This window comes from Lutjanus erythropterus, chromosome 18 (assembly GCF_056507025.1).
Source record: "Lutjanus erythropterus isolate fLutEry1 chromosome 18, fLutEry1.hap2, whole genome shotgun sequence".
Taxonomy (NCBI): Eukaryota; Metazoa; Chordata; class Actinopteri; order Lutjaniformes; family Lutjanidae; genus Lutjanus; species Lutjanus erythropterus.
Window position 1 is genome coordinate 31773691 of NC_139334.1, and position 26057 is coordinate 31799747.

Consider the following 26057-nt stretch of genomic DNA (forward strand, 5'->3'; position numbering starts at 1 on the left):
AATCATCATATTTATTAATAATGAAAATAATCACTAGTTGCCTTGTTTTTCTGATTACTCAATTACTTATTCAGCCTATGATGACCATCACAAGTCCCCAGAGCCTGAGGTGACATCTTTAATTTGCTAGTTTTGACCAATCGTTTGCATAAACCTGGAATCATTCCAGGAATAGGTCAAGCAAGAAAATTTGCCAGTCTGACACATCATAACGTCATCATCACAAATCCTGCAGCCCTACTAAAGTTAGAAGCCCTGTAAAGGTTAGAAAGTCTGCTTAACTTTCAGCTCAACCATTCAACTTGTAATTGTTCTTCCAAGAGATTCAATCAAGCCATATGGGTGGTATTATGGCACCATTTTCCTTAAACTGATTAAGTCTGTAGGTGTCACACTGAGGCAGCCACAGACCAGGAACATAAAACAAAAGCTTTCCTGAGTATTTTTTCCAGAGAGAGAAACACTATTAAATGGGCCACCATAAAGGGGAGGGGTGCTTTAACACTTTGACTTTCACCCCCAATTAATGTGACAAATGTCTGGTGCCTGATGGAAAAATAACAATAACAGAATATAATAGTGATGTTTTAATGATTCCCATTGGGACGGCCTCTTTCCTCCTGCCCTACTCAGAGGTCAGAGGGCAGATAGAGCAGCGGCTCTGCAGCTGGCAGAGATTCAGTATCTCATTTTAGCAGATATTAGTAGGGTGGATCTCTGCAGACAGAGAGGTTTCTGCAGACAGATTTTCCACAGAAGAAGGGTCTTCCTAACCACTGAGCAATCACGCCAACACCCACAATCACTTACAAACTCACTTACGACCCCACCCTCTGAGCTATAAACTCAGAAATGTTACACAGGCAGATTAAAACCCTACCTATGCTCACTAAGAAAGAAACAAGCTGGAAGGTCTCATCAAGTTGTAAAAGCTCTTAAATTGTCTGGAAATGAAGGCACCTTATACAACAGCAGGCTTTATAAAAGGAAAGGCACAAAGATGTTCTTGCTGCATCTGCTGAGAAATGATATTCCACCAAAAGAAGGGTGGGGAAGAGCTGCTAAATCCACCCAACAGACCGTCTGGACTTAGAGGGTTTCACAGCACTAGCCATGAAATCTCCAATACACTGCCGTCAGCTGGCATGCGTCCGCACACACGCACGCAAAATCCACACACATACAGTGCTGGGATTAATCCTAAATTTGGTTGGCAGCCACCGACGGGCTCATGTAGATCCAGCTGAATATCAAAACATATTCGGGAGGGATTTTCAGGACAGGAATTAACAGCCCCAGAACGAAAGGAGCTCAGACACGAACGCTACCTTCAAAACAGGACCGAACGCTGCTACTCACTGAGAACACTGGTAGGAAGACAGGAAATACCTCCATTTAATAGACATACTATACATTTGCTGCACATATGGCTTCAGATGGAGGAGGAAGGGAATAAGGTGATAAGACATGTGTTTTCAGTCTTGTGCTGAAGGGATTTTTATGTCGACAGCTGAAGGGTTCCTACATTCATTCCGCAGTAGCTACGATTAAAAAACAACTGTCCTCAAAACAAGATCTACAACCCAAATTCCCGAGACATTCTGAAAACAAAAATGAAAACAGAAAGCAATGATCTAAAAATCCTTTTCCACCTATATTTAATTGAATACACTACAAAGACAAGATACTGCATATTCAAACTTGCAAACTCTATTGTTTTTGTAAATACACACTTTGGTGGCCTGCCTACAAAATGCAAAATATTGTTTTTCAAAAGTCAAGTCTTTTTGAGTCATCTGTCTCAAGTCTAAGTTAAGTCTCAAGCCATGAATACCAAGTCAAAGTCAAGTCAAGTCTTAAACCAGTTTTAGTCAAGCAAGTCTCAAGTTCTCAAATTTGTAACTTAAATCAAGTTGTTGACTGAACTCCCTCACTTCTGGTAAATATCTTAAAGACCGACAATTCTTTAACTTTCAGGAACATTAAAACTGATCCTGAAGTGAGCACACAATAAAAAAAACCCAAAAACTTTAGTGCCTGAGTCAACATGATCCCCCCCACTGAACACACAAACACACAGCAGCAAAAACACGACCAGAAACATCACGTCATTGCATATTTGAAGGAATCTGACTGGGGCAGAAGTTACTTTGAGGTCTTTCAGCAAGAGACACTTTTGCCTCTTAGAGCTTATTCAAAGGCACTAAACATGGAAAAGAGTACTGGACCATGAGTAAATACATTATGCAACAAGTTCATCAAATATTAAATATGTTTGAAATATTCATTTCTGTGGTCAGATGCAAAAAGTAACAGTTTGGGTAGCTGCTTAGATCTTTAACAGGCAGAGGGGAAGATTTATGCCTTGTATGGCTAAATGTGACAAGAAAACTAGCTGGGTTGTGGATTTGAATCTCACTGCTGTCAACCATAGAGACAATAAACACTCTAAAGGCTCAGAGACACTTTTACCACATGGTGTAAAAATATCTATCAGACTGATCCATGACTTCACTGTGGAATCTCTCAGACTTTGGAGGAGGCCTTCTTTACGACAGCTGGGCAGGAAGCCAGACACATACCCAGCATGCACGTCACCAGTTGGAGCTACACGTGTTCAAACAGGCTACATGTCTTATTTTAAAACTCAGTTTATCCAAAATAACAACATGCCGTGTCTGTTTTTCTGATACAACCACTGACTTCCACAGCTCGCTAATTGAACAGTTTCAAAGGAGTCGACGGGGTGACAGGAAGGATGTGAAATTCTGCCCTGATTCCGATGTTCCTTTGTGGTTGTTTGTTCTGTTTTTTATGTTATTTATTCCCCTTTTTTTGCAAGTGAAACAAAGAAACTGTCATTATAAAAACACAGCAGCGATTGCCCTCTTATGTCATACCAGGGTTGTGTTCAGCCAGTGGCTTTTTCTCAGAAACAGCAGCTGGGTGTGGTAGCTACTGTTGTCTGAGTGAGGCCCACCACAAATAAGTCAAATTCAAGCACTGTTCAAGCATTTTCAAGGTGCATTTTTAAGCTTTTCCAGACCCCTACAGCTGTAATAAATTACATATTCATACATATACTCAAAATTAAATTATATTTCACTTCTTCAACACATTAAATCAGATGTTACTGTGCTATAAACTTCATGTTTCGTAACAGAATTCTACAAAAGGGTGACAAATTAAATTATTAAGTAATTTATAAATTATTATAAATTATAATGATTATTCTTAAATTAGTAAGTAATTTTCCATGTGTCAAAATGTGTCACCTGTCTGTAAGTAGACTTGACATCAAAGACAACCTGGCTGAGCCAATGTCTGACTTGTTTTCTTCCCTTATCTAAAAATTGAACTATTCAGTCAGACAACAATTTATTATGAAAATGATGCATTTACAATTTCAAGCATTTTCAAGTGTTTTCAAGGATTTTCAGCACCTGTACAAACCCCGAAACCCAAAACAGCCTAAGGTGATCACAAAATTGATGCAACACAACAGATAAACATCATCAGTTAAAGTCATTGTATTTGCCAATAGGCCAACTGCAGTCAACAAGGCAAATATTGGCCAATGCTGATGTTCAGTCGATGAATCGATGCATCTCTAGGTGATGAGCTCATTCAAAGGCATCTCAACTAAAGCCTGGTAGTAGAGAAGGATTTCTTGCTCACAGTTCCATAGTTCCCACTACTACTTATTTTCCAGAAAACCGCAGTGTGCTTGATGCACTTGTTTAGGTTTCTGAAAGTTTTACTGAGAGTTTTTCAAAGCTACTGAAAATCATCTTTTCCCATGTGGTCTGTGGATTTGAACTAACTATCTTTTGACCTTGATCTGGGCTGATGGGAGGGAGTATCAGCATTACTGACAGTTCAGGCTGTTCTTTTCATCTACGGTTGTTTTAATTATTGATAAATCTGCCAAATACGATCACAGTTTCCCAGAGTCCAAAGAGATGTGTCCTAACTGCTTGTTTTGTCCAAAGACAGTCCAAGAAATAAAGATATTGACTTTACAATTAAAGAAAACACAGAAAAGTAACACTGCCTCGCATTTGAGAAGCTGGAACCGGCAGATGTTCTGGAAGTTTTGCTGATGGAACATTTTTTGGCATCCATGTTTCCCAGCTGTACTTTCAGACACAACAAATGTCTAATAATCCAAAAATACTTCAGCATTCAACAGACACTCCTAAATGCTTCTTACATGTTTATACTGGTACCATCCCATTTTCTTTTCTCCTACATTGTGTACGGTTGATTAATAGATGGCACATACCTGTGTAAATCGCTCTACTGCCAATCCTCAATCAGTTCTTTGATCCTGGTAATCTTTCACTGTCTTATTTTGTAATCATCCAGGCAGTGCTTTGGCAACACATCAAATGCCGTGCCAATAAAGCCCATTGAATTGAAATTGACTTGTACTGAGTGGCAGCCAGGCAGGCTGGCTGACAGACCAGACAAAACACGTTTGACGGGTGACATCAGAGCCTAGAAGTGAACCTCCTTAGAATTTAGATTCATGTTTTTCCCCTCCTACCTTAAACGAATCCCCCCTATCCATCCGTCGCTGCTTCTATCGTCGAGTTACTCATTTGGAAAGACATGAGAGGCATCTTCAGAGCAAATAACCACAAAGCCTCTGCATGTAACAACAAACCAGCTGCAGCCAGCTTTGCAGGAGTTACAAAATACCAGAGAGAGCCCAGCTGCACCTGAACGCTCAGGCAGAAGACAGAGAGAAAGAAGAGAGGAGCACAAAACAACAGAAGAGAGTGGGATATAAGACAAAACTGATGAAAACATATGACTCACCTGTGCGCTCGATGTATTCAACACATTTTTGGATGAAGAGTGGGATGGGTCGATCGGGGGTCACCAGGTTCTGCAGGGGAACGCCAAAGTAGTTGCTCTCCCAGGTTCTCCGGGTAGGGGGGTACAGAGGCTTGGGGGGCTTGGAAGATCTCGGCTATAAAAGGGGGATGAGAGAACAAGAAGAGGGGTGAGAAGATGATAGGAAGCAGGGTGAAAGAGGGAAAGGAGCAGGAGGGATGGAGGGAGGAGAAAGAAGGTATGGTGAACATAGGGAGAGGGAGAAAAGGGGAAGAAGTGAGGAAAAATGAGGAAATCGAGAAGGAAAGAGGAAGCAAGACAAGTAAAACAAGAAATAGCAAGTTTAAAGAGGAAATTGAAGAACACAAAAACAGGAAAGAAGCCAAATGGGATGATGGAGGAGAGACAAGAGGAGGTTGTGATGATAATAATGGATGAGTGGAAAGAAAAAGGGGAGACGGGGGAAGGAAAAATAAATGAAAAGAGAAAAGAAGAAGCATGAGGAGATTTCAAGAAAGAAGGGAGAGGAATGAAAGAAGAGGGAATTGAGAGAATGACACCAGGGAGGGCAGAAATAGAGGAGAGAGGGTTATGAGAATGCAGAATGTATCAGAAAAGAAGGAGAAGTGGAGGAGGAGGAGGAGGAGGAGGAGGAGGAGGAGGGCAATTGGGAAATAGATCAGAAAGAAAGTTAGTGGGATGAAGAGAGAGACAGAGGGAGAAAAGCAGAGGGAGGTCCATGTGGAGGAAGACGAGAAGAAGGAAGACAACAACAGACAAAACCGTTATTCAAGACCAAAGCCGGGACGGGTAACGAGGTAGCGAGGTGGCTTTGATTTCCCACACTCCTCTGCTCTTCAAAGTGTTGTCATGCCTACAGCGGTTCGGGCTCCTCTATAATTGGCCAGGACGGCGACTAAACACCTTCCATTTTGTACCTTGTGGTTCTCTTTTCGCTCTCCTCTCTGATTATCAAAGACAGTTTGAATGTTCCAACAATGCCCCGCATTCATGACGCCCATGTAGCGCCGACGGCTGTTTCTATACTGATTTGCACACTATTATCTGATTCGTGCCAGCGTGCTCACTCGCTCGTATACATGTGTGTTTAGCAGTTGCTTAATAGCAGCACTGCCAAAAGCCAGATTTTTGTGTGTGTTCAACATTCAAGTCACTACAATCATTTTTAATCCAAATCAGATGTTCCTGATTAAGATTTGAAGTTTGTTTTAACAAAAAATGTCTGAGAGGTTCCATTTTGACCATCTAGCACTGAAGTAAAAATATTATTGCCATTTTAGATTTCCTTTTTTTATGTCTAATGTCAATGTACTAATGAGCAATTTATTAGGAATATATTGCACAAATAGGGATGAGAATCTAATCTAATTTAAATATGTGGTACTGCAAAAGTGTCAATACTTTTGTCAACCTTCAATCTGATCGATTCCCATCCCTATATTTGATTCATGCAAACGTGTCTTCATTTGTACGTGTGTGTTTGTCTACAGAAACATGCTAGTGTATACAGCAGGGATATTCAACTAACAGCACATAGGCCAGATACAGCCCTTTGGAATTTTTCTATGAGCAAATGAGGATGACATGTGGGTGTGACATGATAAACAAAAATAGGTACATCCCTGAGCTACCGTGAGACATCTGAAGAATAGCCTGAATGATCTGAACCAATATAGTATTAGTTACATCTTTTTCAAGCACCTATTTGCTGTGACTGGCTGCAACAGGATTACATCCAAGCTATCAACAAGCTTCAAAGAGACGTAAGGTTGATTGTGAATGTTGCCAGTTTCAAAGCGAACAGACTGACGTATTTATTTACTTTGCCAGGCACAACAAGTAATAAACAATTGTGTTTATTGCGCAACGAGAGCAATAAGTCAAATCAAGGCTTGTTCTCTGCCGCTTTTCCTGAGGACTCAGAGAAATATGTCTATTAAGATTGTACTGTAGGATTTATTTCTAGCCATTAATTGAAAAAAACATTGTGTGTGGCCCAGTGATTTTCCTATTTGGCCCATAAAGTTGAATAAACCTGGCATACAGTGTTTGTTTTGGTATTTAGATGATAGCGGCTGAATCAAATGCACTTGCTTATATATTCGTGTGTGTGCTCCGCAGTCTCAGGCGAGCCTTCAGAGAGCTGTTCTAAAGGATAAGCAGGCATCATATCACAGACGCGGCCTCTGCTCTGAGATTATACAGACAGAGCCCTACTGTCTTTAACAGTGCATCTTTTATCAAGCTTTTTATCGGCCGTCTGGGGCCTGTAAGGTGGGGAGGCTCATAAACCATTTCACCAGTGGGGTCGATCAATCAATTATCAAATTAGTTTATTCTCGCCATGAGTCCCGGGCCCATTAAAAACAGAATTCTGCTCATATCTCACACCCACACACTTGTGCCCACACATTATGATACACAATCTCTTCTGCTCTCATTCACATACACACTCTTTCATTCTAGCACTCATATTCAATGCACTGAAGCAAGTCTTTCAGTCACTCTTGAAAAAAAAAAAAACACAGACAGCTTTAGCTCAGTGTCTTGGAGACTACAATATCTTTGCTGTCTTGCTTCTTTCTGTCTTATGTTCCTCTCTAAACCACTTTTGAATGATAGTGTTTGTTAAAATCAGCTGATAAAACTGACCTGGCAATGGACTAAAACTTAAAAATCAGATGATGACAGAGAGGACTCACCTTTTTCGGTTCCTTTGGCGTCTTGGGCGTCTTCTTCTTCTTCATCTTCTTGTCCTCCTGCTCAGGGTCGGAGGTAATGGCAGGGTTATCTATCCCACCCTTCCAGGGGTCGGCAGGGGACAGCAGCGGGTCCTCCTCGCTGCCTCTGTGGGCTCTTCCCTTTTTCTTTTTCTGCGTGGCAGGGCCAGACTCCTCCCCGTCGCTGTCAGAGTGAAATCGTCTTTGGTAGGCCTTCGTCTTGCTGAACAAGATCTTAGAACGATGTTTGTATTTTGACGGCCGCCGTCCAGCCTGAGACTTCCTGTCAAATCCATTCTCTTCCTCCCCTCCTCCATGGAGGCCGTGTAACCCGCCAAACGAGTTTCTTATTTTGACCAGACGGCTGTGTGTGTCATCAGGCACAGCATAAATGTCGTCATTGTGGAAACCCCTGGACCTCAGCAAGGTGTCCACAGGGTCTGCATAGTTGTCTGACGCCTCTACGTCCTCGGAGTGTGCCATTGGGCCACGTGGCATCCTACGGTTGCTTCGCATGCCAGCCTCAATGGTTTTGAGCAGGTTCGGGTCCAGCTTTTTGACATTAGGTTTGGGGAGCACTGGTTTGGGCCGGACAGGTGGAGGCACTTTGTGGTTGCGTTCATGGTCTCCAACAGGCGTGCTATGAACTGGGTACTCATTGCCTTCTAGATCAATCCTGTACTTGGCCCGCTCGCTGGGTGTAGGAAGAAGCTGAACATCATCACCTATTGGACTGTAAGGTGGGGGGGCCTCATTATCATCATCAGATTCTGGGTAATAAGTGTTGTAGGCTGGAGAATGGCTATGTGGCGAGGTGGGGAAGACGTCTTCACTGGCACCAGTGGTGCACTCCCGTGATGAGCTGTCAAACAGGAAGGAACTCTCAATGCTTGGCTTTTTCTCCAGCACCTCATTGAAGAAGGGTGTAAAAACCTCAGTCTGACGGTGATACTGTGACAGTGAGTAGAGCGCTGTAAACTTGGCAGCAATCTCTGTGGCAATGTGCTCGCCCTCCGTCATCAACTCCTTGATGGCATCATTCTCAAAGAAGTCTGCCTGACTGTCAGTGATCGCCACCATCTGGACGGGGATAACATCCTGGACTTCAGCCAAGAATGCTCGCAGGGTCGCCATAGAAGCCTTGCGTTTGGCAGAGTAGACCAAAATGTAGCCGTGCACCAGTTCGTCTTTGCGGACACCAATGGCAGAGTGGTAGGAGAGGACGGTAACCTGGATCCTCCTCCTGCTGTCCCCGATGATCTTGTCCAGTATCAGTGTGTTGGGCTGGCCTGGCTGCCCAGCGCTACAGCAATGGGAGTCTAGGAAAGGCGAGAGGATGAGGTCAACGCTGAAAGGATCCCAGCACATGGCGCACATGACTATCCTTAGGTCTGTCTCTGACATGTCCTTGATAGAGGGCAGTGGGGCCAAGACGTCAAAGTTATGCTTTAGTCCCTCTAGCACTGCCCGGAGACCCTGCTTAATTTGGAACTCTGTGAATTTACGTGGAAATGCTCCAGAGGGGATGTCAACAAAAGTGCACTGCAGCTTGTTTGCCAGCTGTTGGCCCTGGTGCCTCAGGATAGGGATGTTTTTGCAAACACTGTCCCTCTGATTTGCCAGGATGAGAATGAATGGTAGTGGCTGGGCAAACCTATCTCTCCTACTCTGTGCTATCTCCGCTCTGATCCTGCCTATGCAATCTCCAATACAGTTGAGGGACTCTATGGAGTTGAACACGCAAAAGCATCCATGTGGCTTGAAAGTGTTGACCCATGTGTGGCTGAAGAGCAGTGTGGAGTTGACATCCACGGGAAGAAGCTCCAGTTCATAAATTTTACCATCCAGGGTGTACTCATCATCTGTGGACTGAGCTCGGATCTCATTGGCTAGTTCCTGTGAGAGACCCTCCCTTCCCAGGAGGCAGAGGTTGATCTTATCAATGTTGGCACTGTTATAGTAGAGATTAGAGCGTCCGTGGTCGAGCTGTACCAGCCTGTTTGCTAAAACCTGCTCCACTTTCAGATCCACACAGTTCTGCCCGCTCAGGCATGTCTCCTTAGTGGGATGGTAAACAAACCCAATGTGTTTGAGGAGGAGCGACTCTCTATCTGGGGCAAGTTTCTGCAGCGCTCTGTATCTGGGCTCCTCATTCAGCACACTGTGAATTTCACTCATCTTATCGCAGCTGGGGGTGGCATTCAGATCCAAGTCATAGAACAGCTCAGCATGTTCAAAAAGCATTTCCTGAAAATCCTCTTTGGCCCTTTCAACTATTTCCTGCTGGTGTCTACAATAAACATCCCTCCTATCTGATTCTGTGATGTACTTGTAGGCCTCGTCCTCCATGACAAAGCACATGACTTCCTCCCAAGGCTGCCCTGGACTGATAAAATGAACCCTCTCCAGCGTCTTCTTGAACCTCTCTTTCATCTCCACCCTTCTTTTCTCTGACAGCAGGTGTTGGACATGGCTATGGTAAATCCTCTCACCATCGGGTGTGTCAAGGAGGTCAAACGGTATCCTGCGGTCACTGTTGTCAATGTGGTCCGTCTCATCCCACGGTGTCTGTTCCAGAACTATAAACCAGTACTGGAAATCAGGCCGGTTCCGGATTACACTCTGTGCCTCAGGCCATGAGAGGTGTTCAACCTCCTCCAGGTTATTGAGGAGGTTGTTAAGGGTTTTCGGTAGTGTTGTCAGGTACTCTTCCCTCCGCCTCTTGATGTGCTCCTGCTTCAGTTGTGCAATGTGCTTTGTGAACATGTTGCGTGCTTTCCTGGAGCCCTCCAAGGTGATGAACTCATCATAGTCCGGTTGGCCCTTCAGGTTATTGACCACCGTTTTCCACGTGGTGTGGTAATCTCTCAGCGAGTGTACCATCAATTTCTCAAATCTATCTGTTACTGAAGCAACAAGCTGCCGTTGGAATTTATAGGCCTCCAGGTATGGCACAGTTTTTGGCTTCCCCCTTGTTTTATCCAGCTGCTGGATGAGAGCGTTGAAACAGAGCTCCACGTTGACGTTGGAGCGTGCTGACGTCTCAATTAGCAGCAGGTTCTTCTTGCTGGCAACAAAGGCCTGCAGGTCCCTCAGATGCTGGTCCACACACTCATCACATTTTGTGGCAGCAACAACAATAGGCTTTTTTGACTTGACAATTTGTGAGTAGAGGCTGTTGACAAACTTCATTTGGTCATCAAACTTCCTATTGCAACCTTTGCTAACATCAATGCACAGCACAAAGCCATCAATGTTCAGTTTCCCATCAGGCATCTGCTTCTGGTCAAAGTCCTGCTCCAAGCCCAGCTGGTCCGTGCAGATGTACATAAGCTTTTCTGCTGACCCAAGCTTGGTCGCTGCCGCCCGTTTGGTGTATGGCTGCAGGTTCGTACTCCGGTGCGGAAGGAACGTCTGATCATCAATGAACTCCGTTTGTTCAACAATTTGGATTTTACAGTCCAACCCATCGTCCCCTCGATGGGACACCTCCCCCCAGTACAGGAAGTGGTCATTGTTAACCACACGTCCACCAAAGTCTATTGTGCTCAGCACTGAGGTGTGCTCTGAGTAGTAGCTGTCCGCCTCGGGACGCACATAACGGTTGCATAGGCAGGACTTGCCCACGCCACAATTTCCCTTCTCTTTCTCCGTCCCCGAGAGGCCAACCACACTGACGGCGAATGTCGGGGGGCGCGCATCCTTGTTCTTGGCCATTATATCCCCCCGCTCATCGCTAACTTGGTCACTTCCAGGAAAAAAGGTCAAGATATCATTCCAGTCCTGCTTGTCAGTGGTACAGAGGCACTTTCATTCTGATTTTCCCTTGGTAGTGGCAAATCCCCCTCCAACTCTTTATATCTCTCTCAGTTTCTATCCGGGGTCTTCTTTAAGCTGGGATAGAACAGCCGGCTTCTCCTTTTATCACCTGCCTGCAAGACATGGAATTCACAATTAGGAAAAGATAAAGGCGAAACAAACAAAAACATATTTGCACTGACGTGTCCTCAGAGCACTTCAGTCTCCTTATCACAAATAATATAATTAGCTTTTTGTTTCTCTGCATATCCCTCTGGGACACACATGTACATGTGTGCATGGTGTGGTGATTTCAAACAACAAATCAGAAATGTTGATCTGACATTACACAGAGTTATCAGAAAATTATACAACGGTACACATTATCATACTTGTGCAGAACAGAATAATCCCTCCTAAAAGATTAATAAAAGGTTTTTGACTGGGCTTTCATGTAGAATATTAGCAGTAAAATGTGCTGGTCTTACACTACCACAATATAAAAATGAGATGAAAAAGCCTCAAGCATTTGGGGAAAAACAAGAGAAGTTCTGTTTTAAAAGCTGCAATATCCAAATGGACTTTTGAGAAAACAAAAACCAAAGTGTGACAGTACAACTTATATAAGAGAAAGGGAGAGTAATTCAATCATGGGCGCGCTCAGCAATGTCACTTTTCCCCTCACAGAGAAAAAGAAGTGCTTTCAACCAATTTGTGCCGAGGCAGGATAAAAATGGCATGCAACTCCAGCCCTTTGACAGTCACTGACCTAGAAATGATTTGCCTCACTGTGAGAATGAAACAGAGAAAATAAATCAGTTCACAGATTTGCTATCATCATCATCATCGGCACATCCTAGGGCTAGATGATTAGGGCTAAACGTATAATCCTGATTACTTTGCCTGTCGTTCTTGTAATATATTTGGCCTGATATTCTGGTCATGGTTATTAATCCTAATTGACAGTCTTGATTGTGTGTAGGACAAAATTATTTTGCTGCTTGCACCTTGTCTATTCAGCATTAACAACCTGGTGAAATTAATGTTTCACTCCTTACAATACAAACATTCAGCAATTACGGATTGTAGAAGCTGAAAATGTGGCACAAATGTGTCATATGCATCTGATTGACTATACGACCTTTCTGTCAGTATTATCTGGGATTGCCACAGTCAAATAAGCCTGAACCCTTCCATGACCTAACTAGAGGCTGATAACTGATAACTGCAGAGAGAATTGCAGTCATTGTTGTGTTTTACAGAGCGATGGCAATCAGCCAGTGAATTTGCCTGCGTGAGCTGGAACTGCTAGCTGCAGCACGACGGCATGCTGAGCCTGAGAAACTGCACCAGAGTAGGAATTCAGTCCACTGAGATGAAGCAATGAGGTTTCCCCTCACTGTTTATAGAGGCCAAGGTGGTGATGTCACCTGTGCGGGGGTTTTGTGCAAGGAAATAGACTTTTAGGAGTTCAGCAACCTTAACCTTAAAAAAACAAACAACTCTGTTTGTTTGGGACTCTAAAATGAGGAGGATACATGGATGTCACTGAATTCAAAGAGATCACAAAACCTATTTTCGTATTTACCCGACTACAAATGCACTGAGAGCAAGAGTAAACTAGGGGACATTTGCTCAGTTACCTGCTGGAAATGTGCCAGAAATGTTTAGTCACTTGATCTATAATTTAAGAGCTTCCAGAGAGGAGCACCACAAACACACCTAGGACATTTGATGACGTCAGCCCGTAAACCGACCAGCAGGTCAGTCAGGTTTACAAATCTAACCACAAGCCCCTACAACAGCCCCGGGTGCCACACCTGACTGTAGCAGGCAGTCAGGGAGAAACGTACCTGTGCTTATGAACAGGTGAAGTGCTACAAAGGTGTACATACACTTAATGTCAAACATGTCAAACATTTGCTGGTTTAAGCTTCTTAAATGTGAGACACAGTAAATGAATGAATGAATGGGTTTTGGACTGTTGGCCAGACTAAAAAAGAAAGTTGAAGGTGAAAATGAAAAATGGTGAAAATGTTGATTAGTGTTTTCCAAAGGCCAAGGTGGTGTCCTGAAATGTCTTGTTTTGCCCACAACCCAAAGATATTCAGTTTACTGTCACAAAGAAGTACAGAAACCAGAAAATATTCACATTTAAAAAGCTGAAATCAGAAATACTTGGCTTTTTTTCCTTAAAAAATTACTCAAACTGATTATCAAAAGAGTTGGCAATAAATTTCATAATCAATTCATAGTTTATGGACAGAACTGTTAGCTGCAGCTTGAGCCTAAATATTGAATTTATTACATCAAACAGTACAAAATGAGTCACTCCTCTCACTGGTGACACTGCAGCAATGACAAATTTGGCATCTTTCCTTGAATACTAAAACCATCAATTACAACAACTAAACACTATTAAATTCCTGTTAATTGACTAACCAAACTCATGATTACAGCCCTGCATTCCTTTCCTGATTCCCATCCAAAACCACAGTGTTTGCAAAGATCTGTCATTCAAATCCAAACATCTGCTTTGCATTTTTGTCAGCCAATATCATAGTATATTTTCACCCTGCTGTCACCACACAGAATCAATAAAGACTCATGAATAAATGTTAACATGTATGAAGAGAGAAGTGGTAGCAGTGCTGGCCCGATAGCTGCATGCTGTAAACACCTGGATGGAGCCTGTGATGGTCATATTACTGTGAATACTACATCCAAAACTGTGCTGCACTAATCGCTAAAAGTAGCCTTGTGCATCATGATTAGTCTTTTCACTGTGAGGCTGCAGGGGGGATTAAGGTATCACTTGGCAAGCTGGTTTTAGAGATGACTAAATGCTGTTAAGCCCTGAAACACAGCAGAAAACACTGCAGAGGATGGTAGATCTTTTAAAGATGCACCCGGCTGGATTTTTAGGTAAAAATATACTTCTTTTTTTTTTTCAGCTGAAATCACAGAGCGGGGCTCCATCTACTCTAAATGAGGCACCACCGACTCATTATGTTTCCCCGCAAGAAATTCTGATCTTGGGTTCAGACAACTCTCCTCCCACAGGAAAAGATGAATCAAAACTTACAAAGCAAAATCCCAAACTGCCTCCTATTAAGCAAAGAGGGAGCTCTACGGACGGAGAGAAATGGACTCCCCAAACATTACATCTCTTCCTTTCTTCTCTTAGTATAAATCAAGACAGATCAGCCAGGGCTGTGGCAGTTTATTGACCCTGCCTCGAAGGATTTCTGGGTACTCATTTTCAGATTTTTAACCCAATACCTGTCCCTACCATTTCAGCCGCATTACACAAAGTTGTGTAATGCAGTTTCAAATTTCAGCAACCTCAGACTGGTATTCCCTCCCTTTTTTCTGTTTCATTTTAATTTCTCTTCCTTTTCTCTGTTTTTCACTTTACATCATGTTTAAGGATGCAACGATTAGTGGATTACTTGATTATTTCTCAACTATTCCAAGTTAAATCAGTAGGATTTGTCCAAGCTATTAGTGAACGCAAGAGAAACTATTTACTATTACATTTCATTCCCAGAACATCAAATCCTGACATTCTGGGTTGGTAAAGCCCCCCAGAGTACAGCAAAATATGGGAAATACACACAGAGGGCAGGGTCTCTGCAGATACAGCCACTACCACACACTTATAGTGGGTCATAAGTGATGATTGAAAGAGAGAAGGCCATGTTTCTGATTTCAGCTCCTCAAATACAAAATATTTTCTGATCTCTTTAGTCCTCCATGACAGCAGACTTAATATCTTTGGGTTGTGAACAAAACAAGACATGTAAGACATAGATATAATACACTTTGGGAATATTTTTCATGATATTCTGCACAAAAAAAAACAGGCCTAATTGATTAATTGAGAAACATTTGGTCAGATTAATCGGTAAAAAATAATGGTTAGTTGCAGCCCTTGTCATGTCTGTCTGTGAAAAAGCTTTTTGCACAAATGCTTCTAATAAAAATATCTGGAACAAAATAGCAACTACCTCAATACCAGAGGAATTGTATTTTTAATGCAATGCAACAAAAGATAACACGAAACCACTAAAACATCAGTTGGAAAATCTATCAAAAATCCAACAACTTTCTCTCTTTTTCTCTTCTTTAAGTGTGCAATAAGAGAAAAACCATCTCATTGTAAGTGGATTACAAATAATGCTGCTATAACTAGACATTGTGGTGACATTGTATTAAGGTCTAAAGACAGGATGTCTTTCATTTCACTGTACAACGAAACATCTTTGTTGCTGCCGGTTCAATTAAAGCTTTGATTACACGGATTACTTTAATTCAAAACTATGTGAAAGACACCCATCTGGTTCTTCTAGGAAAATAATTTCCTTTAAGGAAGCTGGAAGATGTGTTTAAGCATGGCGCTCATTTAAAAAACTATGTCACCCAGCTCCTTAGTCAGGTCCAGACCTGACATTGAGCGTCACTCATCTGACTTCCTGTTCCCGAGGTGTTGATGATGTAAGAACAAGTTTACAGGCCAATTGACACGGTCAACCACCCAAAAAAGGACTTGCCATTATCAGTGCCCTGATGTGGTTTGTTTAAACTAATATTAATATTGAATATTTCCACCATATTAGCATTATGCCAATACTAATATGCATTTTTGTACAGGTCTTTTCAGACATGCATCTATTTTTATAGTCTGATATTGGTATCAGTAGCTTGCCATCTCTACTTTTCAAATGGACAACAAAAGCTTTTTCTTACACATTATCTGGATGGGAAAACAGGACATTTCTGGCATGACAGTTGATGGGAATATCTAACTCAGTATCACTAAGCGCATCAACAGCTTTCAGGAGAAAAGACTGAGGAGAAATCCCCTGAACAAACCAACTGTGATGATAAACATGAACAGTCCTGTTGAATCATTCAGTGAGCCCTTGCTGATGCTAAAAATAGGATGATGTGTAAACAACAAAGAAACTAACCAATATTTTTCAGCACTTCTGGGTCCATCTAATCACTGATGCTTTTAACAATCTCTATAACTCACAACTGATGCATAATTTAGACAAGATTGCACTAAGAGGACTGAAAAGGGGTAGAGAAAAACCCACCAGTATGGCTCATTAGAGAAAAACTGGAATGTCCCTTTAATGAGAGTTTTGGTAAAGGGCAAAGGGAGCTGCAGCAGCCCAAGTCAATGCAAATGGCATGCAGAGCTGCAGCAGCAACACAAACCCACTGACCTGCCTGTCTGCCTGCTAGACACAGAATAGAGAACTTAATAAGCTGTTAATGACAGCTGTGGTTACAGCTTCTCATCACAGCTGAGACGTTTGAGGCGTTTGTGTGTAAAAACACACCGGTTAATGTCGGAAAACTCAATAATCTGCCCAGTGGCATTCCTGGATCTGACCCTCCATCCATCCTAGATGAGCAGGGATATTAACCCTGCAACTTTCAAAAGAACTCAGAATGGTTTTAATTGTTATTACTAATAAAACACAATGTGAGTGCTCTTAAAGACGGACATCAGAGCAGTCAATCCAAAAAACTACACATTTTTCCTCTTATCTGCGGTGCTTTTTATCCATCTAGATAGTTTTGGTGCGAGCTTCAGAGTTTTGGAGATTTTGGCTGAAGAGATGAAAAAATAAATTTGAAAAACTCAACAGCAAAGTATCAACCCACAGACCTTGTCGTGAGCAGTTTCAAGTAGGAACTATTTTCTTTCTTCACACGCCGACCACATAACCACGCAGAAGGAAGCGTGCATCTACTCATGCACAAGAGGCTCATGCTCGTGACAGGATGGAAACATAAACAGTAGACAGAGCTCCAATGATTAGGCAATCGAAAGAAAATCAGTTGTCATTAACTATCAATTATCAATTGATTGTTTCAGTCATTTTTCAAGTGAAAATATTAAACATTTGCTGGTTCCAGCTTCTTAAATGCCAGGATTTGCTGCTTTTCTTTGTCATTTATGTTAGGAAATGAAGACTCTTTGGGTTTGGGACTGTGAAAATAATATGCAGATTAATCTATAAATTGCAATTAGTTTCAGCCCTGATGGCGTCCCATGGATAAAGTGCTGGAGGTAAGGATGTAAGAAAATATCGATACACTTGAGTATCGTGATATTATGTTTGGTGATACTGTACAGATCCTCAAAAACTCCGTATTGTGATACATGCAAAGATTTGTGGCAGTGGCATTTTGCGTTTTGTTTGAACTCCTGACTGCTAGGTAGCAGTGTTGTTATCTACCTTCCCTGTTTTGATTGCATGAAAAAGTAAAATTTAAATCAAATTTTATACATTCGGTGATGTTTTCTTTAGGTTATGACAGTTTTCCTAAAATTAGATTTAGAAAGTAGCAAAGATAGATCTGATCTGATAGAGCATGAACACTAGAGACTTCTGACCGCAGAGAAGCTAACTTCTGGTTTAACCTCCACTAACTTGAATGTGGATGAAATAATTCAATCATGCAGCTCTTTTAGACTTTCCAAATGTTACTGGACCGAACAGATCAAATTCTGATAGTGAACAACTTATTTCATTTAAGTCATGATGTAGTACATCGCGTATAGTTGTCATACGTTTTTTTGGCCTCTTTGTCAAATAAGCTTGAAAGCCTGGCACATTTCCTGGGGTTTGCATTGTCCTCGGCTCATCTATTACCTCTCTTCTATGCGTAGATGCACGTTTCCTTCTCTACAGCATTACAGTTGGTGGGTTTAGTGCAGCAGACAGAAAATAGTTCCCATTAGGGTTGGTCTGATTGTCCACGGCAGTGGCCATGAGTACCTTTATAACATTTTGATTTAAAAGCCTTCTGCATCTGAGGTTTTATGTCCCCTGAGAGCTGCTGCCTAAATTCAATTTTTGACATTTGAGAGAGAAAATAAAAATCAGTTGCTGTGGTTCATTGCACTCCATCTCCATGTTGCTGTTTTTTATTTCAAACTCAACTAAGTGATGGACAAGTGACACAGGGACAAAGACCCTTTAAGACCTAGCAACGATAGTGTCCATCACTATGTTTCACTGCAGACATCATCATACACCAATTTTGTAGACATCGTCAAATCTTAGTTCCTACTGCTCACAACGAGCTCTGTGGACTATCTTGAGAGTAACCGGGCATCACTGTTGAGTTTTTTGTCCTTTACTTTTTTTGGTGCTTTGAGCACCACAAGTGCCATCTAATTCCATTATATCCAAGAGAAGGCAGACATCCCTACAGCCAATATCTCAAAACTATCTAGCTCCATAAATATCGTTACAGGTCAGAGAAGAAATATGTATTTTTGATTTGGGGCTGAACTGTCCTTTGAATGACTGTGTTTAGAGCCTGGACACTGTTCTAGCTTTTATCAGTAATTTTTAAACCTGTTCTAAGTTCTTTTGGAAGTTGCTGTGTTGCCAGTTTTCAACACTTTATATTTTAATTTTACAAAACTTATGTACTTGAGAATGTACTTTTATTTTTAGGGTGAACTGTCCCTTTAAGCCTGGATTTTCCTTTCATTTGCAAAGAAGCTTAATTTTGGAAGATTTCCCATTTGTTACGATGTAATAAAACCTATTTGAAAAAGGGTGAATAGCACGTAAAACACCAAACTCGCGAAGAAAGGGGGCAGAGCCGGGTAATAAGAGTGAGTTATGAGAGTTAACGTCAGAGTTTGTTCGGCTTGAATTAAAACCAAAAGACAATGTTAATGTTAATGCGTCAATGCACCGTGGCTAACAGTCAGAACCACAGGATTTGATACGGCGGTTATCAGTTTCTCCTGCGGAAAAAAGGGGATGAAACCCGGCTCGGCCTGTCTTGGCCCTGATACTCCCTCCAGGAGAGAAAAAAACACCTTTTCCCAATCCTGATTAGCTAACTAACATTAGCCGAGCAATGTTAGCCTCGCATGCCAAAAGGGTGAGGGATAGTCAGCTAGCTAGCGTTAGCAGCACCAGCCCAGCTGGTCGTGTCTAGAAGGGAACCCCGGACTCGCTGAAGATGTCGCGAGAGGGATGATTTTAACCAAAACCATGTTTTTTCCGTAACCACAGCCAGGTGTTTTTTGTCCCTAAATCTAAGCAGATCTTTACTTCATGTCTGTTACATTATAAATTAAGAGCTAGTTGTGCGAGGTGCAGATTTAAGTAACATTGCATCTGAATCTCGCGAGAGTTTCAAAATCTAGGGTTCCTTTCGAGACACGACCTACCAAACCCTGCCTAACGCTGGGAAGAAAGCGGTTTAAAATCACAACCTGGGTTCATTTAACAGCCGGGACGCGTATTCTCAACCCGGCTTCCTTTAACTCGGGATAGCGCCAGCCTGAAGCCGGGTTTCACCCTCAGAAAAGAGTGCTAGCTGAGCTAATGAAGTCCCAATCCCAGTCCAAATACATTCCCCTACCCACCTATTAACATGGTCGCTCCCAGATCCACATACCACGGAAAAGAGGAGAAAGCATTCCCACATTACAAGGCAAAAAAACTCCTTTTTACAATCCACAGTCTGCGCTCAGTAGTGTCCTCCGACAAAATCCCGACTTGTGTTCAGTTGAAGGTGTAGTCCGCTGTAGTTCCAGAGGCCGGTGAGGCTGTATTTTAGTGTATTTTGGTGTTGTTAGTGTGGTATGCGCTGTAAGCTGAAACCTGCTCCTCTATGCTCCCTCCTCCCCTCTGAGCTGCACTGCCAGGCAGTAATGGCGACTCTCTCTCTCCTCCACCCCCCACAATGTCTGTCTATGGCGCTCTACCTCTCCATTCAGACTCTCTCTCTCTCTCTCTCTCTCTCTCTCTCTCTCTCTCTCTCACACACACACACACACACACACACATTCACATTATGTGTTTTTTTATGCAAAGTATTTTATGCAAAGTAATTTTAAAGGCAAACCACATACAATGGGGATGTATGAAAAAGTGATTTTCCAAAACAAGAGTTTTTTGGAAATTTACTTTAATCACAAGAGTAATTAGAGCCCGACTGATATTTGATGTTGGGTGGTGTGTGTGGATATCTTAGGGCTGCAACCAATGATTATTTTCATAGTTGATTAATTGGTCGATCATTTATCAGAAAATGGTAAAATAAATAAATAAATGTCAGTCACTGTTATATTCAGATTTTGGAGGCTGAAATCAGAGAACCTTGACTTTTTTTCTTAAAAAAAATACTGAAACCAACTAATTGATTATCAAAATAGTTGGCAATTAATAATACAATATAATGTAATATATTATATTTAGTTTCTTTTCAATATGATAAAAATTCCTTGTAACTTGAAGAGCCTCTACTTTCCTTCTTTAATAAAAATAAAATAATTGCTAGCCATGACTCCATCATGTGCAAAATATTGTAAAATAACTTGACGTAACTTGATTACTTTTTATTACTTTTGGGTTACCTCTACTGTTAGGGTCTGTGTAGCAAACATTAGCGGTTGATATATGTAGCTAAAATTATTGGTCGGTCTGTGTCGCTAAATGTTAGCAGTTTGTCTCTGTAGCCAATGTTAGTGGTTGGTCTGTGTAGCTAACTTTTTTGGTTGGTCTGTGTAGCTAATATTAGCAGTTGGTCTGTGTAGCTAACATTAGCGATTTATCTGTGTAGCTAACATCAGCAGTTGGTCTGTGTAGCTAACGTGAGTGGTCAATCTATGTAGCTAACATTATTGGTCGGTCTATGCCGCTAATGTTAGCAGTTTGTCTCTGAAGCTAACGTTGGTGGTTGGTCTGTGTAGCTAACATCATTGGTTGGTCTGTGTAGCTAATATTAGCAGTTTGTCTGTGTAGCTAACATTAGCGATTGGTCTGTGTAGATAACATTAGCAGTTGGTCTGTGCAACTAACATATATGCTAACATTATTGCTCAGTCTGTGTAGCTAATGTTAGAAGTTTGTCTCTGTAGCTAACCTTAGTGGTTGGTCTGTGTAGCTAACATTAGCAGTTGGTCTGTGTAGCTAATATTAGCAGTCAGTCTATGTAGCTAACATTATTGCACGGTCTGTGTAGCTAATGTTAGTAATTTGTCTGTGTAGCTGATGTTAGTTGTTGGTCTGTGCAGCAAATATTGGGCAATATTTGTCTGACTTTAACAGTGAACAACTGAAATTCAACTAACTTTAATGTCTACTGTCCCTAAACAAAAAATTAAACAAGGATCACACACAGCACTGAAACTAAAAAAAAAAAAATAATGCAGTCACCCAGCCTAATCATCCATGATTCAAAACCATGACCTGCCACAACTGTGTCCAATAATCACTGGTTAATATTCTGTCAATAAAAAAGTTCACAGAGTCATATCATCCAATTGTTCTTTGTTAAAAGTAAAAATGAGCCTCTATTAACCCCGATCTCTGCACAGTGAGTACATACTTCATAGTGTGTGGTCACTTAGTTAAGCCCAAATTTATTAAGTAAAAAGCACCATATAAGCACATGATGAACTGAAATAATTAACGCCTTGGAGCTAGACTTTTATTTAGTGGGTCCAGATGGGTCCTCAAGATTTGTGTCTTCAGGCTCATATTATTTCAGTTTTTATCTGCTTTATTGATGCATGCAAAATTAAATCAGAAAAAAATCTGCACATTGTCTCACTTGTATATTTATTCATTTGCTAGTTTTTTCTGATGTTATAAAATATATGTACATATATATGTTGTGATATATTATATAATATAATACCCGATGAAGGTCAAGAAGACCAAAACAGGGTAAATTAATATGTAAATATACAAGCAGTAAGTGTGACAGTGAGCAGGTTTATGAATACAGAATTAACAGACAAATCTACAGCTAATTTAATTACCACAAACTAATTGCCTCATGGTGAACCTGGATCCCTCAGGCCCCATGAGGGTCTGGGGCCCTGGGGCAGTTGCCCATTTTGCCTAATTTGTAGAGTAGACAAATTGACTAAAAAATATTTTGGTTCATTTTTGGGAGGCTATCGTTTGGTTTTTGTTTCAGAATTAGAATCACTGGCTGAGTATGTTTAAAAACACATGCAACCGACCACAGATTTGCCTTTTTCACAGCAGATATAATCTGCATAGATTTATGTTCAACACTTAATACACTGTGTATATTCAGGGTTAGCAGGGTTATTTTAAATATGTATTCCAATATGTAGTCAGTAACCTAATCCAAATATCACAATATTTATTACTTTACTTTTATTACTTCCATTACTTACCTCAGTATGGTGAAATTGATTAGCCTAATATGGTCTTTTTAGGGCTGCAATTAATGATTATTTCCAACATTGAATAATCAGTCAATTATTACCTCAATTAAAATGTTGATCTAAGCTCAAGATGACGTCCTCAAATGTCTTGTTTTGTCCACAACTAAAAAAATGTCAGTTTACTGTCAGAGAAGAGTAAAAAAAAAATCACATTTAAGAAGCTAAAATCAGATATTTTTTACTTTTTAAAAAAAAATAATGACAGAGGATTAATTTAGTGGTTGAGTAATAATAGATTAGTTGTTGCAGTTCCAGCTGTTCCTTTCATTGTTGTGCACAATTTATTTATTTATTGATTGATTTATTCAAAGGCAAACTTTGGTGAACCAGTGAAGTATTTTTCCCCTACAGATCATGACAATGAAGTAACAGCTGTGTGTGCTCTGTGTATGGTAGTATGTTGCACTTTACTATAAAATTGGAATGCTATTAATAATCCTAATTTTTTTTATATAAATGTAACTGTAATTTAGTTGCATCTTTTTTTAATCTGTAATTGTAATGGAATACAATTGTATTTTTTGTGCCCAGATTACGTAATCCTATGTAACCTGAGTCTATTATACTGTAATATGTACAGTAAGATGATTTATTACTGCAGGATTTTGTACAGAAGTTGTTTTTATGACTCCACATGACTGAAAGTGTTCATTAATGTTAATTAATTCTTGTCTGTACTTTACAGTGACATAAAAGAAAAAAAAATCCACCAATCACCAATAGTTTTCAGTGGTGGAATGTAACTAATTACATTTACTCAAGCACATACAATTTTGACATACTTGTACTTTATTTATTTCCATTTATGTTACTTTATATTTCTAGTCCGCTGCAGTTATTTATACATGTTGTATTCTCACATGATATCATGCAATATAATTATCATGTAATAATCGGCACTATCATGTACACTAAGTGTGTAAAATGAGTATTTATTCTCAGGTGTCACTTTATGCCGTGCAATATTTGAATTTTTAATTCCAATATGCAATAATCTGTTGAGTCTTGGACTAATAAAGGAATATCTTATCTTATCATACCTTATCTTATATTATATTATATTAATACTATAGTCAAACTACAAACTACAACATTTAAACACTCATACATTTATTTATCAGTGATAAAAACAGAATACTATAATATTCTATAATATTATAACAATTTAAAAGGAGCCATTCTGCAAAATGAGTACTTTTACTTTTGATACTTTCATACATTTTGCTAATAATTGTTTACTTTTACTGTAGTAACATTTTAAATCCAGGACTTGCAATGGAGTAGTTTTAAACTATGGTATACAGATATTCTGCATTAATTATGACTGAAATCAATGTGAAACAGGCAAACAAAAGCAGTTATTCCATCCCTGAATAGAAATTTTAAAGGGCGACTCCGCGGCTGTAGTGTTGTCAGATATCATGTCTCTTTAAATTTTGATGACATATTGTGGTCATTTTATTTATTTTTATTACAGTAATCATAATACAGATTTCTCCTTTAATTGAATAGCTGAAAGAGCTGTGTCTATATTTTTCAGGAGGAAGTCAAACATGGTTTTAGTGGGTTATTGAACTCAGTCAGGGTCGTCCTTCGTCAAATGAATTAATTGATCAACTAACTGTTTCAGACAAATAAAACATCTGTGCTTTCATAACAGAGGATAAAGTTAAAAGCTGGACAACATTAAACAAATCTAACAAACCTGCTGTGTTTTTAAAATGACCTACACACAGCAGCGCTGAATTAATATTCATGCAAGTCACCCGAATATTGAAACATATATTACATCACACATAACTCTGAGGGTTAAAGACTCTAGTTTTGTTTTTTGCCTCTTCCTGTGTCTTTATTCTTTTGTCTTATTCTGTCATCCTGTTTACATAAAAACATTATAAATGTCTCTTTTTGTCTTTCTGCCTCTTTTCTCCATTTCATAATCCTCTTTATTGGCGTGAGTGTTAGATGAACCATGTTGCCAAAGCATCTAAATAGAAAATTAAAACCTCCCTCTCGCTCCCCCTCTATCACTCTCTCTGTGATGTAATTATGTTGGGGATTTTTTTTCCATGAAAATTGTTTAATTATGTATTATGTTCCTGTAAACGAGAAAAAAAAGCAAATTTGCTCAACAGGGAATGCAGGCTCTGATGCATGATGCTTGTGTAACTATCATCATCATAAAATAGCCTTAGCCGAGCTGCTGGATTTTTCCTGCTTTTGAAAGAAGCTAAAACAGCTGGTCAGTTAATCAATCAGTGGATCAGATGGTTAATGAAAATCTCTTTTGGTTTCCTGCAACTGTTTTCAGTTTCATTTCACAGTCCGTGGTTAAAACAACATTTCTGTGATGTTGGAGTCACGCTGTTGACAGTAATGAAAAGAAACACTGCAGCCACTGTTAGATAATGGTGGGCTGCGGGTGCACAAAGGAGTCCTCAGTGAAAATCCCTCATTTATATTTCAGTTGTTCTGGGCTGGGATCAATATGGGCTGCTGGTTCCAGTGGATTCCCTCGAGTGCAATGCTGTGTTAATGAGCCTCAGAGCTCAGAAAGAATCCACTCACCCAGATAAGAGTGAACAGACTCCGCAGGGATGGGTCAGAAAATCTAAAATTAACCCAGCGCAAACTGGAATTAAAAGATATATAAGGCAGGTCATGCTGGCTAAACTGAAAATGCTGATAATAAATTAAATCCCAGAAACACTGCCATTCTGTTCTTCCTGGAAAAATCTGCTTAAACAGTAAAAAATCTCTCAAAAAGAAATAGGAGATTCTCCGTGCATCCATTTATTGTTCCTCTTCCTCTGGATAACTACTCAAATCTAATTGTAGAGACGCCACTTTTTCAATATATCCAGCAGCTACACCAGAATCACATGTCAGAAAATGTTTCTGGACTCTACATGTCTGTCTCTGGGTTCAGTGTGTCTGAATCAAAGAGTGGGGGCCTCCTCCTAAAGCTGCCATTTTGCACCAGTGATGTAATAATCCCACAGGGACAGATCCATCAGAGGAGAGGAAACACAGAGACCAATTTGTAGGCCTATACCACAGCAGAGGGACGGAGGCCACAATACAATGTCGGGGCATGTCCTAGATGGAAAAAATTTATGTCTTGCTCCAGATTGTAGAGCTGGGATGGTTAGCCATTTGCTCCGTTATTCTTTTGACAGGAAATTAATCAGCAACAAATTTCAGAATCAATTAACCAACCTTAAAGGTGCAATATGTAACAATAATACGTCCAAAAATGAGTAGAGCTGTCCAAATAGTGAGTTGGAGCCAGAGACGATATATTAAATAGGTTGAAATCCTGTTTAATAGATCATCATTACTTGAGGAGTAAGGGATTACATGTAAGATTGTAACATGTAGGATTATGTAATAAGTATATAAAATAAAGAAATATTAAC

At 40.4% G+C, this 26057-nt stretch overlaps 1 protein-coding gene across 2 annotated transcripts in view; it reads right to left on the reverse strand.

Moving 5' to 3' along the window:
• Positions 1-20075, reverse strand: part of arhgap5 (Rho GTPase activating protein 5) — a 70678-nt gene extending 50603 nt beyond the window's left edge. The window contains exons 1-3 of one of the 2 annotated variants that reach the window (XM_084742112.1): positions 19830-20075; positions 7566-11515; positions 4825-4978 (exon numbers count right to left, since the gene is read on the reverse strand). In XM_084742112.1, the coding sequence (XP_084598238.1) occupies positions 4825-4978; positions 7566-11300 (3889 nt within the window). In that variant the 5' untranslated portion in view covers positions 11301-11515; positions 19830-20075. Of the gene's footprint in view, positions 1-4824; positions 4979-7565; positions 11516-19797 lie in introns of both variants that reach the window. The other variant, XM_084742111.1, reaches the window with a different exon arrangement.
• Between the last annotated feature and the right edge of the window lie 5982 nt (positions 20076-26057).